The sequence below is a fragment of the Salvelinus namaycush genome, chromosome 9 (genome assembly GCF_016432855.1).
Source record: "Salvelinus namaycush isolate Seneca chromosome 9, SaNama_1.0, whole genome shotgun sequence".
NCBI lineage: Eukaryota > Metazoa > Chordata > Actinopteri > Salmoniformes > Salmonidae > Salvelinus > Salvelinus namaycush.
The window spans coordinates 4,924,575-4,942,417 of record NC_052315.1 but is presented as its reverse complement, the minus strand read 5'-3'; the positions used below and the strand labels follow the sequence as shown (position 1 = coordinate 4,942,417).

Genomic DNA, 17,843 nt, shown 5'->3' with positions numbered 1-17,843 from the left:
GGCCAGTTGTAAATTAGAACTTGTTCTCAACTGGCCCACCTGGTTAAATTAAATAAAGGTGAAAAAATAAATAAAACAGTTTTTAACAAATACATTTCTTCCAAAAATCAGGAGAAGCGAGAGAGAGAGAGAGAGAGCGGGAGAGCTAGCTATATACATAAAAAAATAAAAAAATCACTTTCTTTCTTAACTGGCTTTCTCTTACTTAGCTAGTGTCAAATGCAGCTAGCTAGTTTAGCCTACTCAAACACCTGGGTCAAACAGAGAGGGATGCTATGTTAGCTAGTTAGCTATGGCTATCCAACACTAGAACTCTTCCAAGTCAAGGTGAACTTTTGGTTTTATTAATGTATTGCCACGGGGGCCCGCCGGTGTAACTGCTAAACTGATTGCTGCTGACTACACTGTACTGCAGGATTGTAGAGGGTTTACTAACGCGTTAGTTCTAGTAGCTATGTTGACTATGACTGACAAATGATATAGGCTGTGTGTAGCAGTTAGCAGTTATGATATGAAGGTTTGGCTTGAAAAGTTTGTTTTTGGCCTGGTCACAAAACAGCTGATGTGTTGTGCACAAGAAGTCCACAAGCAAAGGGAAAAGGAGAGAAAAGGAGAGAACGTAGATAGATGTGAGAAGGAATTATATATACAACAAGCTGTTTGTATGTGTCTGGTATGAAAGTGAACTGTGTTTGCGTGTGATCAAGGGGTGTATTCACTCTGCCGATTATGTTGAAAAACGTTTCTTTATCGGAAGTAAACGGAACGAAACAGGGATAACCATACCTGAATTTGTCCAATAGAAACTCTGGTTTGCAACTGTTGGAATAATGATTACATCTTAGATCAGCTAGATGCAGGCAAGAGCGTGCAAGGCGGTATTGAATGTGTCATTGTCTGCCACCTTGATTACTCAAAATGATCTCGACCTGTGTGCACCTACTTGGAAACTTTCATTCATAGGCTAGGTTGTAGCAACCCCATGATGGATATAGGGAAAATGTTAGTATCATGTAGTAGCCTAAATCTATTGATGTTGCATTGAACTGGGTGAATGGAATATGAATGACAGTCATCCAATATGCTGTAATAGAAATAAGGCCATGTTCATAAAAAATATAATCATCCTCCCTAATCTTAAACAGCACCAACCGCCACGGACATACACCCCCCTATTAAAGGAGAATGGAATTCCACTCTCCTTTCATATTCCATCCATTTCATTGACAGACCGATATGAATGAAGTGGGAGAGGCAAGTGAGAGAGAAATACAACAAGGAAGGTGACAGACCCGCGATTCAAACTCCCGCCTAGAGGGGCAGTGGGCCAGGCTGGAGTCGCCAGCTCTACCACTAGACCAGACTCATGGCGGGCACTTGGCACCCCCATTAAAGTTATGTACAGTTATTCCGTCGATGGACACGTCATGGCCTTTGTCCTCCCTGCGACCTCTAACCTTACCAACAGTTGACCATTTTTCACACGCATGGGTGTCCATTTTGGCTCTCACTGTGTTCTGATTGACTGATACCTCCTTTGTCTAAATGTGTCTCTCCCCTCCTGGCCCTCCTGGCCCTTGGCCCTCCTGGCCCTTGGCCCTCTTGGCCCTCCTGGCCCTTGGCCCTCCTGGCCCTTGTTTCCAACACTTGCCCCGGCCTACAGGTTTACGTTACACTCAACAGCGAGCTCCACAGACGGCTTTGTTACTGTAAATACATGAGCACAAGCGGGGAAGGGCAGGAGGAGGGGTCTGTTTGTGGGGAGGGTGCCTGTGTGTCCAGAGAACAAGAGACACGGCCAGAGCACCTGTCAGATCATTTGTGCTTAAACCATTTAATCACGCTCTCCAGTGTGTGACAGGGACAGCTTTATAGATGACCACAGAGGAGAAATCCCTGGTAGGGATCGATGGAGAAATGACAGCTCTTATGGTAGGGCTTGTGCAACGTCCAGGTACTTAGCAGTCATCGCTAGCTCCTAAAACATGCTTCCGACATGTCAGGTGCTTCCTAAGCAATATCTGCACTAGAAATATTGATTGAATATCCATCTAAAACTATCCTAAAACCGGTACATTATCTTACATTATCAACATTACTATTCATAATTTCTTACCCCATTGGAAGCCGATTAATTAATATTATCTGCGTCCAATGGGGAAAGAAATTCAGACTAAGTAATATTAGGTAATATTAGGTAATGTTAGGTAATGTTAGGTAATGTTAGGTCATGTTAGGTCATGTTAGGTCATGTTAGGTAATGTAGGTTAATGTTGGTTAATTTTTATTTTATTAATTTTATTTAACCTTTATTTAACCAGGTAGGCAAGTTGAGAACAAGTTCTCATTTACAATTGCGACCTGGCCAAGATAAAGCAAAGCAGTTCGACACATACAACAACACAGAGTTACACATGGAATAAACAAACATACAATCAATATTACAGTAGAAAAATAAGTCTATATACAATGTGAGCAAATGAGGTGAGATAAGGGAGGTGAAGGCAAAAAAAGGCCATGGTGGCGAAGTAAATAGAATATAGCAAGTAAAACACTGGAATGGTAGATTTGCAGTGGAAGAATGTGCAAAGCAGAAATAGAAATAATGGGGTGCAAAGGAGCTAAATAAATAAATATATACAGTAGGGGAAGAGGTAGTTGTTTGGGCTAAATTATAGACGGGCTATGTACAGGTGCAGTAATCTGTGAGCTGCTCTGACAGCTGGTGCTTAAAGCTAGTGAGGGAGGTAAGTGTTTCCAGTTTCAGAGATTTTTGTAGTTCGTTCCAGTCATTGGTAGCAGAGAACTGGAAAGAGAGGAGAAAGGAGGAAATGGTTTTGTGGGTGACCAGAGAGATATACCCGCGTGCTACAGGTGGGTGCTGCTATGGTGACCAGCGACCAATGTTGGTTAATGTTGGTTAATGTTGGGTAATGGTTGGGTAATGTTGGCTAATGTTGGTTAATGTTGGTCAATGTTGGTTAATGTTAGGTAATGTTAGATAATGTTAGTTAACGTTAGGTAATGTTAGGTAATGTTAGGTAACAAGTGTAGTTTCAAGATAATGTACATGTTTTATGATCATTTTAGATCTCCCATAACATCACCAGGCTTTTATTTGAAACATTTAGTTTAAAATAAATTAGCTAGAAGTATGCACTTCCATTGGGGTAAGAAATTATGACTAGATAACATGAGATAATGTTAAAACAATCAAATTTAATCTGAAAACCAAAATCTTTGTTTCAAAAGAACTAGCGTTTTACAATGTAGGCCCCCCTTTATTTATTTTTTACCCTTCTTGTATTCTAACACCCCCGGCTCTCCACTGGGCCCTGGGTAGCCCGTCCTCTCCTCCACACCCTGGCAGGGCTCAGACTCTAATTGGCGGAGAGCAGCAGCTAGCGCTTGGGCTATAGTAGCTGGGCTATAGTAGCGCTGCTGCTGCACCCATGGTGAAACATTAGCATCGTAGCGGATACCATGTACATGATAATAACCTCAATCTGTGGCTACGGGGACCACCAGTCATGTAAACAGGAATTCTGATGCTGCCGTATAGGCTCACTACAGGGCCCCCCTCCTCCTCCCCACACAAACACACACACTTCACTACCCGTGAAAAGCGTTCGACGGCCGTTCAGCTGAAAGAGTGTGTAATGAACTTGTGTCCATTGATGGAGAATGAGAGGCGTTTGCGAGCGGCCTGTTTGTCCCAGCAGGACCTGCACAGCTCTCATAAATGTCTGAGCAGCTCCACTCCTCCTACCCTACTGATTCTGTTTAGGTTTCCGCTTCAAATGGGGTGATGGACAGCTCGGAGGTTGGAGGAGTGATTTATTTCATTATTTCTCCGTAATATTTAGAGAATCGCTTTGAGGAGACTTTGGTGTTGAACAAGGAAAAGTTATATACAAAAAAATATGTCAGAATGCCGAGTGAACGGCGCCTGGGAGTGAAAATAAGGTGGGCTGAAAAAAATCCAGCCTGCACAAATATGTTCCGTAGTGTTGTTCTCTCATGTTCTCATACAGATGGAGGATGGGGGCCCAGAAGGCCCAAACGACCCCGGGCCGAAGAAACTTATGATTGGTATTTCCAGTGCAGATATCACTTGGGAAGCACCTGACATGTCGGGAGCATGTTTTAGGGGCTCCCGTCGACTGCTAAGTACCTGGACGCGGGGGATAACCGGAAGACCAACACAGACTTATGCAGCCTCAATAAAAAAAGTTGAGCATTGATTTTCTGTTGCTGCTTGTAACTGTTAATGTTGATACATCAATAGCCGTGCTAGGAAAGCAGAGGAGCTTAATGGGAGGGCCAAGAATGTTAGAGATACGGCGGAGGTGCCTGCCACTAAATCACAGAATCTATCTCACCGATCGATAAGACAGTAACTGCAAGTGTCCCTCTGCTTTCCTGTTTTATAATAAACTGAGGCTTGTAATAAGGTCTAGGAGAGAGAGGGAGAGGAACAGTTCCTCCCTGCACCAACATCTATAGCTCACTCGATTCTAAATCAAACCTAGCAGGTAGAAGAGGAGGAGAGGAAGGAGAGATGGAAGAGGGGAGAGAGAGAGGAAGGAGAGACGAGGAAGAAGAGGAGGAAAGGAAGGAGAGAGGGAAAATATTTATTTTTATGAGAACTTTACAGGGCATCTGTCTACTCAGTGTGAACCACTAAAGCTGGGCAGTATGTTGATGAAAGCGGACAAAGATTACAGGACATTCGCTGTCGTACTTCTCTACCTGTCGTCTGGAGGGAGAGTTAAGAGTCTGCGTCAAATTCTACTGCGTCCAAACAGACATAATAATAATCAAATAATTTGATGGGTGTTTATTTTTGTCCTATTTCAAACATGTTCAATATTAATACCCAGGTGCTAGGCTGCCAGACAACTTTTATTATGGTTACTGACCAGGACAGGCTTCCAATTCTCATCAGGTTGGTAGTGGATGGGAATGTATTCCAGTCTACACACTATGTATATTTTATAGGTATCATTTCTTCTAACACACTGAACTAGGCTCCATCCTTTTTATCAGGACAACCTTGAAGCACAATTATGAAGTTGTTTATTTCTCGTTATCACAACTCTATCAAGCAGTAAGTCATAGGATCCAGCGACTTCCAAATCCCCTCGCTTAACAAACTCTAATTCTTCTGGTCCACTTTCTGATAATCCCACTTGTTTGATGACGTGTTAATATAATCCTAAAAACAGTGCGGTAAACTGATAAGAAGATCAGAATAAAAAGGGAGGAAAAGGATTGTGCGATATATAACTCTTATTGTAGTTATTATATTCATGTTATGGTTAGTTTGTTAAGTTATCGAACAGAGTTACCCATGGGCAGATAGGGTCGGAGTGTCGGGGAGGAATCAGGTGTGGAATTTCCAGAACATTCTGAATGTAAGGCAAAAAGGAGAGAGGTCAAGGGTGTAGAGATACAATTTTGCCCCCAAACTCGTCTTTAATCAACAACAGCCTGCTGTAATGGACAGTAATAATGGCAACATGGAAGGTCTGGTGCTTTTAAAGCTTGATAAAGTCTGAAAGCCTTTTAGAAGCTCTCATTACAGAGCTTGCTTTTCAAAGCTGGGGGGGGGGGGGGGGTCTGACAACAAACGTCCGCAGAGGCACCTTTTCCATAGATAGAGGGAAGAAAATCAAGATATATTAGATTCATTGCTTAGGGGTTGCTGCTACTCTTGATAAGAAAGGAAACTGTCAGTACACTCAAAATGAAGTCATTTCAGGCTTTTGCACTGACTAAGTTCAAGAGAGATGTAGACCTAGATGAGTCCAGTGGTTTTTCATCAAGTCATATTTTGTGAGCACTTTACTGAAACCAGAAGTACTAGATGTATTTCCTGTGTCAAACTGCACTTTATGTGTTGTATACATACATTTTTTTATACTTCCGGCTTTTTAGGCACTCAGTCCCGTAGTCACCTTTTTTATGAATTCTATTATTGTGTTCATTGGACAAACCATTCATTCTAGAAGACTTCATACTTTGCTGATTGAAAATACATACCAACACACACACACACACACACACATACTACACACACACACACACACACACACACACACATACTACACACACACACATACTACACACACACACACACACACACACACACACACACACACACACACACACACACACACACACACACACACACACACACACACACACACACACACACACACACACACACACACACACACACACCATCAAGTTTTATATGTGTATTGAGCAAATCAACGCTACACTTCCACTACACTTAAGGCCAAACTGCTGGGCTCACTGGAAGACCCCTCTATTATCTTACATTAGAAGATCGGATGAAGACATGGAAGGGGTTTTATGCTGAATTATTGGGCCCCCGCACGGTTCTCCCAGGACGTCAACCGTCACCGCCTCTGAATGTTAATCAATCCCCACCGAAATCCACATGATTAAGTTCGTTTCAGGAAATGCATATTTGCAGGGCATTATGGGAGCCTGGGCTGCGCATGCATTAGTGAACTCCCCAGCTCATTGGCCGGGATCAGAGCATTGATTGGGGAAGCAGCGGAGCCGGGCTGGTAGTGCTTAATTAGGAAATACTTGTCTGGGTATTATGTGTTTTCTTTTTGTATTGCAGGGCGTTTTGTGTGTGTGTGTGTGTGTGTGTGTGTGTGTGTGTGTGTGTGTGTGTGTGTGTGTGTGTGTGTGTGTGTGTGTGTGTGTGTGTGTGTGTGTGTGTGTGCGTGCGTGCGTGTGTGAGTGTGTGAGTCCTCAATTTTTTTTTTTTTTCAACAGGTTTGTGTGTTTGTGATGTTTCAGCAGATTGGTGTCTGACCTTGTGGCACCCAGAGTGAAAGACATATATTAATGAGAGATGCTAGCTAGCGCAGGGGAGAGGGCTGAAGGGTGGAAAGGAGTTGGGATGGGTGGAGGGGTTGAGAGAAGGAGAGGAGGGGTGGAATACAGGGAGGTCAGGTGGGGGTTAGGGGGGTTGGAAGGGGAGGAGGGGTTGAGAGGAGGAGAGGATGGGGGTTAGGGGGGTTGGAAGGGGTGGAGGGGTTGAGAGGAGGAGAGGATGGGGGTTAGGGAGGTTGGAAGGGGAGGAGGGCTTGAGAGGAGGAGAGGATGGGGGTTAGGGGGGTTGGAAGGGGAGGAGGGCTTGAGAGGAGGAGAGGGTGGGGGTTAGGGAGGTTGGAAGGGGTGGAGGGGTTGAGAGGAGTAGAGGATGGGGGTTAGGGAGGTTGGAAGGGGAGGAGGGCTTGAGAGGAGGAGAGGATGGGGGTTAGGGAGGTTGGAAGAGGTGGAGGGGTTGAGAGGAGGAGAGGATGGGGGTTAGGGAGGTTGGAATGTGAGGAGGGCTTGAGAGGAGGAGAGGATGGGGGTTAGGGAGGTTGGAAGGGGTGGAGGGGTTGAGAGAAGGAGAGGAGGGGTGGAATACAGGGAGGTCAGGTGGGGGTTAGGGGGGTTGGAAGGGGAGGAGGGCTTGAGAGGAGGAGAGGGTGGGGTTAGGGAGGTTGGAAGGGGTGGAAGGGTTGAGAGGAGTAGAGGATGGGGGTTAGGGAGGTTGGAAGGGGAGGAGGGCTTGAGAGGAGGAGAGGATGGGGGTTAGGGAGGTTGGAAGGGGTGGAGGGGTTGAGAGGAGGAGAGGATGGGGGTTAGGGAGGTTGGAATGTGAGGAGGGCTTGAGAGGAGGAGAGGATGGGGGTTAGGGAGGTTGGAAGGGGTGGAGGGGTTGAGAGAAGCAGAGGAGGGGTGGAATACAGGGAGGTCAGGTGGGGGTTAGGGGGGTTGGAAGGGGAGGAGGGGTTGAGAGGAGGAGAGGGTGGGGGTTAGGGAGGTTGGAAGGGGTGGAGGGGTTGAGAGGAGTAGAGGATGGGGGTTAGGGAGGTTGGAAGGGGAGGAGGGCTTGAGAGGAGGAGAGGATGGGGGTTAGGGAGGTTGGAAGGGGTGGAGGGGTTGAGAGGAGGAGAGGATGGGGGTTAGGGAGGTTGGAAGGGGAGGAGGGCTTGAGAGGAGGAGAGGATGGGGGTTAGGGAGGTTGGAAGGGGTGGAGGGGTTGAGAGGAGGAGAGGATGGGGGTTAGGGAGGTTGGAAGGGGTGGAGGGGTTGAGAGGAGGAGAGGGTGGGGGTTAGGGAGGTTGGAAGGGGAGGAGGGCTTGAGAGGAGGAGGGTTAGGGAGGTTGGAAGGGGAGGAGGGCTTGAGAGGAGGAGAGGATGGGGGTTAGGGGGGTTGGAAGGGGAGGTGGGCTTGAGAGGAGGAGAGGATGGGGGTTAGGGAGGTTGGAAGGGGTGGAAGGGGTGGAGGGGTTGAGAGGAGTAGAGGATGGGGGTTAGGGAGGTTGGAAGGGGAGGAGGGCTTGAGAGGAGGAGAGGATGGGGGTTAGGGAGGTTGGAAGGGGTGGAGGAGTTGAGAGGAGGATGCCTCTTAACACTTCAGTGCCCGACTAATTGACAAATCCACTGATCTCATATCTGCCATCCTCACTGTCCAGTCCTAACACCCTCCTCACTGTCCAGTCCTAACACCATCCTCATTGTCCAGTCCTAACACCCTCCTCACTGTCCAGTCATCACACCCTCCTCACTGTACGGCTCTAACACCCTCCTCACTGTCCAGTCATCACACCCTCCTCACTGTCCAGTCATCACACCCTCCTCACTGTCCAGTCCTAACACCCTCCTCACTGGCCAGTCCTAACACCCTCTTCACTGTCCAGTCCTAACACCCTCCTCACTGTCCAGTCCTCACACCCTCCTCACTGTCCAGTCCTCACACCCTCCTCACTGTCCAGTCCTCACACCCTACTCACTGTCCAGTCCTAACACCCTCCTCACTGGCCAGTCCTAACACCCTCCTCACTGTCCAGTCCTAACACCCTCCTCACTGGCCAGTCCTCACACCCTCCTCACTGTCCAGTCCTCACACCCTCCTCACTGTCCAGTCCTAACACCCTCCTCACTGGCCAGTCCTCACACCCTCCTCACTGTCCAGTCCTCACACCCTCCTCACTGTCCAGTCCTCACACCCTCTTCACTGTCCAGTCCTCACACCCTCCTCACTGTCACGTCCTGACCATAGTTCTTATGTGTTGTCAGCTGTCAATCGTTGTCCCTGATTGAGAATCATATATAGGTGGCTTGTTTTTTGTTGGGGATTGTGGGTGGTTGTCTTCTGTCTTTGTGTTCTGCACCAGATAGGACTGTTTCGGTTTTCACATTTCTTGTTTTGTTGTTTGTAGTGTTCTAACATATTCTTTATTAAACATGTTGAACACTAGCCGCGCTGCGTTTTGGTCCTCTCCTTCATCCCAGGAAGAAAACCGTTACACTCACTGTACGGCTCTAACACAGCTGATTCCAGAACTTATACCAGATCAGACCAATTCAAACGTCTGAAGAGGGATTAAAGGGAGAAGGAAACTGAATGTTTTATTAAAGCCTCTTGAAAATGATTCAGTGTGTTCCCCTTGGTTTTATTTTCAGGTGAGATGTAACGATCTCCAAATCAACAGCAAATGCTGCCAACATCCCCCCCCAAAAAGGCAATTCAATGAGAACAATTGAACTCCAGCTTTATTAGCAAGGGTGCAAAGGAGGCTAGCTAGGTGGGAAGGAACCTACATACTAGCCCGGAAAACACTACTCCTAAGACTGGGATGGAACACAAGCAGTCATCTGAGTACCTGTGAGTGATCGTTAGTTTTTTTGTCTCTTTGAGAAAATAGGTAGAAAAAGGGCCAGATTCTAGGAATGTTAATTAGTGCTCTGTCCCCTGTGTGGAGCACCTACCAGCACAGCCCGGCGTTCCGGCTTTTCATGGCGTTCCCTGGCATTCCCTGGCGTTCCCTGACATTCCCTGGCGTTCCCTGGCATTCCCTGATATTCCCTGGTGTTCCCTGGCGGTCCCTGGCATTCCCTGACATTCTCTGGCATTCCCTGGCGTTCCCTGACATTCCCTGGCATTCCCTGGCGTCCCCTAACATTCCCTAACATTCCCTGGCATTCCCCAGCGTTCCCTGGTGGTCCCTGGCATTCCCTGACATTCCCTGGCGTTCCCTGACATTCCCTGGTGTTCCCTGACATTCCCTGGCATTCCCTGACATTCCCTGGTGTTCCCTGGCGTTCCCTGTCATCCCCTGGCATTCCCTGGGTTTCCCTGGCATTCCCTGGCTGTCCATGCATTCCCTGGCTTTCCCTGGATTTCCCTGGCATTCCCTGGTGTTCCCTGGAGCTAAATATTGGGCACAAACTCACAAACTGTTCCCTGGCATTCCCTGACATTCCCTGACGTTCCCTGGTGTTCCCTGGAGTTCCCTGTCACCCCCTGGCATTCCCTGGTTTTACCTGGCATTCCCTGGCGTTCCCTGGAATTCCCTGATGTTCCCTGGTGTTCCCTGGCATTCCCTGGTGTTCCTTGGTGTTCCCTATCATCCCCTGGCATTCCCTGGCGTTCCCTGGCTTTCTCTGGCATTCCCTGGCGTTCCCTGGCTTTCCCTGACGTTCCCTGACATTCCATGGCATTCCCTGACGTTCCCTGGCGTTCCCTGTCATCCCCTGGCATTCCCTGGCTTTCCATGGCATTCTCTGGAGTTCCCTGGTGTTCCATGGTGTTCCCTGTCATCCCCTGACATTCCCTGGCTTTCCCTGGCATTCCCTGCTTTCCCTGGCGTTCCCTGGTGTTCCCTGTCATTCCCTGGTTTCACTGGCTTCTGACTGGTCAAGAAAGGGGCTGCCTCACACAATTACACATGACTGACACATCACCCCAAGCTCCCCTAACTGCCCACTTATGCCGATATCACTGCATCTGCAATGTAACAAACGCACACACACACACGCACACACACAACACACACAACACACACACACACACACACACACTTCTCTCTTCAGACTGACTGGAGAAAGGGAGAGAGAGAGGGATGTAGAAGAATGGACAAATGGAGAAAAAGAGAGCCAAGGAAAGAAAGAGAAAATAAAAGTGTAACTGTGAGAGGGGTCGGGGGTAAGAGATGGCAAGATGTAAACAGAGCCAAGTAGCAGGAGAAAAGAGGAGAGAGAACACAATGGAACACATACACACACCCTCTCTCCTCTCTCTCTCTCTCTCTCTCTCTCTCTCTCTCTCTCTCTCTCTCTCTCTCTCTCTCTCTCTCTCTCTCAACACCACACCACACACGCTGCAGCCATGACATGTGACTCTTCCTGGGTCCTAAGAAATCTGTCCTTTTCTTTATTGACGGGCAGCTTTACAAAGAGCCAAGCAGTTAGCGACACTGACTGATCGCACTAGTGTTGACGCGCTGATTGAGAACGCCAGGGTTAGAGCTATGGGGTAGACTAATGTCAGGCCAGGGGAAATGTAACTTTGATTTCCTTTCAAAGGCTTAATTTGAGCTTAAATGTGAAGGGGTACATGTATAAGAGAAGAGGCCTGTCCAGGATTGGTGTGCGTGTGTCTGTGTGTCTGTGTGTATTCGTCTGATCTGGATTTGACCTTGTGCGGCAAGCTGGAGTTGGAAGAGCTGTGTGTGTGTGTGTGTGTGTGTGTGTGTGTGTGTGTGTGTGTGTGTGTGTGTGTGTGTGTGTGTGTGTGTGTGTGTGTGTGTGTGTGTGTGTGTGTGTGTGTGTGTGTGTGTGTGTGTGTGTGTGTGCGTGCGTGTGTGAGTGCGCATGCGCGTGCGTGTGTGCGTGCGCGTGTGTGTGTGTGTGTGTGCTTGTTAACCCGTCTCACACACAATCGGCCTTGGACTGACTGGTGCCTTTATCTCACATCGATCTCTACATTCGGGTGATCAGAATTCTACCAAGCATCTCTCGACCAAAAGTCTTTAAAGGATGTCTATACATCCAAATGCCAGTCAATCTCAATCTGATTCAAGATGCTCTATATATCCTCGGATGTAGTTGTATTGTGTAACACTCATCTATACGAGAGAATTGACTGTCAAGCCACGAGGGAAGGAAAAGGTTGGAGTGACAACTCCGGCATATTAACTCGCATAATTGTAAAATGTGCACATACAGTACGTCAAAACAAAAATGGAATCATGCACTTCTACCAATGTGATGTCTATTTGTATCCTGCCGTAGCTGTATAACATGTGATGTCTATTTGTATCCTGCCGTAGCTGTATAACATGTGATGTCTATTTGTATCCTGCCGTAGCTGCATAACATGTGATGTCTATTTGTATCCTGCCGTAGCTGTATAACATGTGATGTCTATTTGTATCCTGCCGTAGCTGTATAACATGTGATGTCTATTTGTATCCTGCCGTAGCTGTATAACATGTGATGTCTATTTGTATCCTGCCGTAGCTGTATAACATGTGATGGCTATTTGTATCCTGCCGTAGCTGTATAACATGTGATGTCTATTTGTATCCTGCCGTAGCTGTATAACATGTGATGGCTATTTGTATCCTGCCGTAGCTGTATAACATGTGATATCTATTTGTATCCTGCCGTAGCTGTATAACATGTGATGTTTATTTGTATCCTGCCGTAGCTGTATAACATGTGATGTCTATTTGTATCCTGCCGTAGCTGTATAACATGTGATGTCTATTTGTATCCTGCCGTAGCTGCATAACATGTGATGTCTATTTGTATCCTGCCGTAGCTGTATAACATGTGATGTCTATTTGTATCCTGCCGTAGCTGTATAACATGTGATGTTTATTTGTATCCTGCCGTAGCTGTATAACATGTGATGTCTATTTGTATCCTGCCGTAGCTGCATAACATGTGATGTCTATTTGTATCCTGCCGTAGCTGTATAACATGTGATGGCTATTTGTATCCTGCCGTAGCTGTATAACATGTGATGTCTATTTGTATCCTGCCGTAGCTGCATAATACTTGTGATGTGAAGCTGATATAAAGGTGTGCTCCACTTGATAGGTAATTGGAGCAAGGGATGGTCCCCTATCTATTGTCAACACTGACCCATAGTAGGAATAACTTACTAACTTAGGTAGCAAGTATCAGGTAACATGTATCAGGTAACATGTATCAGGTAACATGTATCAGGTAACATGTATCAGGTAGAATGTAATAGGTAGCATGTATAAATTAGAATGTAATAGATAGCATGTATCAGGTAGCATGTATCAGGTAACACGTATCAGGTAACATGTATCAGGTAACATGTATCAGGTAGAATGTAATAGGTAGAATGTAATAGATAGCATGTATCAGGTAGCATGTATCAGGTAACATGTATCAGGTAACATGTATCAGGTAACATGTATCAGGTAGAATGTAATAGATAGCATGTATCAGGTAGCATGTATCAGGTAACATGTATCAGGTAACATGTATCAGGTAACATGTATCAGGTAGCATGTATCAGGTAACATGTATCAGGTAACATGTATCAGGTAACATGTATCAGGTAGCATGTATCAGGTAGAATGTATCAATTAGAATGTAATAGGTAGCATGTATCAGGTAGCATGTATCAGGTAGCATGTATCAGGTAACATGTATCAGGTAGCATGTATCAGGTAGCATGTATCAGGTAACATGTATCAGGTAACATGTATCAGGTAACATGTATCAGGTAACATGTATCAGGTAGCATGTATCAGGTAACATGTATCAGGTAACATGTATCTGGTAGAATGTAAAAGGCAGCATGTATCAATTAGAATGTAATAGGTAGCATGTATCAGGTAGCATGTATCAGGTAACATGTATCAGGTAGCATGTATCAGGTAGAATGTATCAGGTAACATGTATCAGGTAACATGTATCAGGTAACATGTATCAGGTAGCATGTATCAGGTAGAATGTAAAAGGTAGCATGTATCAAGTAGCATGTATCAGGTAACATGTATCAGGTAGAATGTAATAGATAGCATGTATCAGGTAGCATGTATCAGGTAACATGTATCAGGTAACATGTATCAGGTAACATGTATCAGGTAACATGTATCAGGTAGAATGTATCAGGTAACATGTATCAGGTAACATGTATCAGGTAACATGTATCAGGTAGCATGTATCAGGTAGAATGTATCAATTAGAATGTAATAGGTAGCATGTATCAGGTAGCATGTATCAGGTAACATGTATCAGGTAACATGTATCAGGTAACATGTATCAGGTAACATGTATCAGGTAGCATGTATCAGGTAGCATGTATCAGGTAGCATGTATCAGGTAACATGTATCAGGTAACATGTATCAGGTAGAATGTAATAGGTAGCATGTATAAATTAGAATGTAATAGATAGCATGTATCAGGTAGCATGTATCAGGTAACACGTATCAGGTAACATGTATCAGGTAACATGTATCAGGTAGAATGTAATAGGTAGAATGTAATAGATAGCATGTATCAGGTAACATGTATCAGGTAGAATGTAATAGATAGCATGTATCAGGTAGCATGTATCAGGTAACATGTATCAGGTAACATGTATCAGGTAACATGTATCAGGTAGCATGGATCAGGTAGAATGTATCAATTAGAATGTAATAGGTAGCATGTATCAGGTAACATGTATCAGGTAGCATGTATCAGGTAGCATGTATCAGGTAGCATGTATCAGGTAACATGTATCAGGTAACATGTATCAGGTAACATGTATCAGGTAGCATGTATCAGGTAACATGTATCAGGTAACATGTATCTTGTAGAATGTAAAAGGCAGCATGTATCAATTAGAATGTAATAGGTAGCATGTATCAGGTAGCATGTATCAGGTAACATGTATCAGGTAGCATGTATCAGGTAGAATGTATCAGGTAACATGTATCAGGTAACATGTATCAGGTAACATGTATCAGGTAGCATGTATCAGGTAGAATGTAAAAGGTAGCATGTATCAGGTAGCATGTATCAGGTAACATGTATCAGGTAACATGTATCAGGTAGAATGTAATAGATAGCATGTATCAGGTAGCATGTATCAGGTAACATGTATCAGGTAACATGTATCAGGTAACATGTATCAGGTAGCATGTATCAGGTAACATGTATCAGGTAACATGTATCAGGTAACATGTATCAGGTAGCATGTATCAGGTAGAATGTATCAATTAGAATGTAATAGGTAGCATGTATCAGGTAGCATGTATCAGGTAACATGTATCAGGTAACATGTATCAGGTAACATGTATCAGGTAACATGTATCAGGTAGCATGTATCAGGTAGCATGTATCAGGTAGAATGTAAAAGGTAGCATGTATCAGGTCGCATGTATCAGGTAACATGTATCAGGTAGAATGTACCAGGTAACATGTATCAGGTAACATGTATCAGGTAGCATGTATCAGGTAACATGTATCAGGTAACATGTATCAGGTAGCATGTATCAGGTAGCATGTATCAGGTAACATGTATCAGGTAACATGTATCAGGTAACATGTATCAGGTAACATGTATCAGGTAGCATGTATCAGGTAACATGTATCAGGTAACATGTATCTGGTAGAATGTAAAAGGCAGCATGTATCAATTAGAATGTAATAGGTAGCATGTATCAGGTAACATGTATCAGGTAACATGTATCAGGTAGCATGTATCAGGTAGAATGTATCAGGTAACATGTATCAGGTAACATGTATCAGGTAGAATGTATCAGGTAGCATGTATCAGGTAGCATGTATCAGGTAGCATGTATCAGGTAACATGTATCAGGTAACATGTATCAGGTAACATGTATCAGGTAGCATGTATCAGGTAACATGTATCAGGTAACATGTATCAGGTAACATGTATCAGGTAGAATGTAATAGGTAGCATGTATCAGTGCTATTGCTTAAATTAAAGAGTGTTTCACCTCATTTTGCTTTCTGTATTCACACAGAACGGCATGGGAGTAGTTTCATGCCTCATTTCATTATCTCCCTATTAATAGGCTCCTTAGATGAAGTAAATTACACACACACACACACACACACACACACACACACACACACACACACACACACACACACACACACACACACACACACAGTACAGTAAAAAACACCTACACATTTACGCATGCATTCACACACGCACAAACACACGCACACACGCACGCACGCACGCACGCACGCACACACGCACACACACACACTCCCCTAGACTGTGTGTGTGTGGATGATATTAATCAGATCCCTTCTAATCTCCTGGCTTTAGTGTTTGTTTCCAGGCCTCTCTCCGTAGCGTCTACCGGGGGCCCCGGCTGCACCAGAGAACAGGCTGCACCAGAAAACAGGCAGCACCAGAGAACAGGCTGCACCAGAAAACAGGCAGCACCAGAATACAGGCAGCACCAGAGAACAGGCAGCACCAGAGAACAGGCAGCACCAGAGAACAGGCTGCACCAGAGAACAGGCAGCACCAGAATACAGGCAGCACCAGAGAACAGGCAGCACCAGAGAACAGGCAGCACCAGAGAACAGGCTGCAACAGAGAACAGGCTGCACCAGAGAACAGGCTGCACCAGAGAACAGGCTGCACCAGAGAACAGGCAGCACCAGAGAACAGGCAGCACCAGAGAACAGGCTGCACCAGAGAACAGGCAGCACCGTGGGCCTTCCCTCAGGTGAGGCTTTCATAATGGATGATGTTATGGATGATGGTACCGGCAAATTATTTAGACCATCAACCCCACAAATCCCTCATCACACCCACCCACCCACCCAGCCTCCCCTCCCCTCTCACCCCTCCCCCCTCCCACCACTCTGCCACAAACACCCAAAACACAAGGGACGCTGCTCCTTTGTTTAGCGGGAGGTGGGAGAAGTTAAGCCCTATTCCAGGTGGTCCTGAGAGGGGTTGATGAGGAGGGGGAGGAGGAGAGGTGGAGGGGTGAGAAGGGATGTGGTTGGGTCTGAGATTGTGTTGAGATCAGATGTGAAAATGCAACTGATATGGTAATATGTGTTTGACGAACAGCCAAGTACATAACAATTCCGTCAATCATTCCTGATAGAAAGCATCAGCCCTAGAAGTCCGTGTTTGATAGGGGGAACCAGTGTCCACAGTAGGCTAGGCAGAGCATATCACATGGTCTTGAAATAATGGTAAACTACCGGAGTGAGAAGGTGCAAGTTACAAAGGGGAAACGGTGAGAAAAGTCCCATGGTTGACCAACAAATACACACAGAATATTTAACATGCTTTCTTAGGTATGTGTGTGTGTTTGCCTGTTCTCTCTGTTCCCCTACCTCACCTCTCACCCTCTCAATGTCCTCCCCCACCGCAGCCTCCCTCTCCCCCACCGCAGCCTCTCCCCCCTGTAACTCACCGAAGCTGAGCAACCCTCCCAACCTCTTCTCTCCCTCACCCAGCCCCCCAGCCTCCGTCTCTCTGGTAGTCAGACACACCTCCTCCTCTCTCCACCAACGTCCTGCCCCCCACCCCTTGGATACTCACCCAAGCTGAACAGCACCAGGAACTTGAGGCAGACGAACTCCCTCTGGTCCAGCTGCAGGGAGCGCAGCTTGCCCACCAGCTCCTGAGCGTGGCTCATCAGGTTGTTTAGAGTAGCTCCGGCTTGGGAGGCAATTACAGCATAATCCACCTGCAGGAGAGGGGGAATGGGAGAGGGTACACACAAACACGCACACATTTCATTGTCTAGTTTATTTCCTCTACGGAATGACAGGAGCAAAATGTGCACGATACACTTCGATTTAGTAAATATCGTCCAAGCAGTACTATAACAGCATGTTGTAGCCCAAGCAGTACTATAACAGCATGTTGTAGCCCAAGCAGTACTATAACAGCATGTTGTCGTCCAAGCAGTACTATAACAGCATGTTGTCATCCAAGCAGTACTATAACAGCATGTTGTAGCCCAAGCAGTACTAT

At 45.9% G+C, this 17,843-nt stretch overlaps 1 protein-coding gene across 1 annotated transcript in view; it reads right to left on the bottom strand.

Moving 5' to 3' along the window:
* Positions 1 to 17,573, bottom strand: part of LOC120053604 (nuclear receptor subfamily 5 group A member 2-like) — a 40,865-nt gene extending 23,292 nt beyond the window's left edge. Inside the window, exon 1 of the mRNA XM_039000745.1 lies at positions 17,406 to 17,573. Coding sequence (XP_038856673.1) covers positions 17,406 to 17,502 — 97 coding nt within the window. The 5' untranslated portion in view covers positions 17,503 to 17,573. The remainder of the gene's footprint in view (positions 1 to 17,405) is intronic.
* Between the last annotated feature and the right edge of the window lie 270 nt (positions 17,574 to 17,843).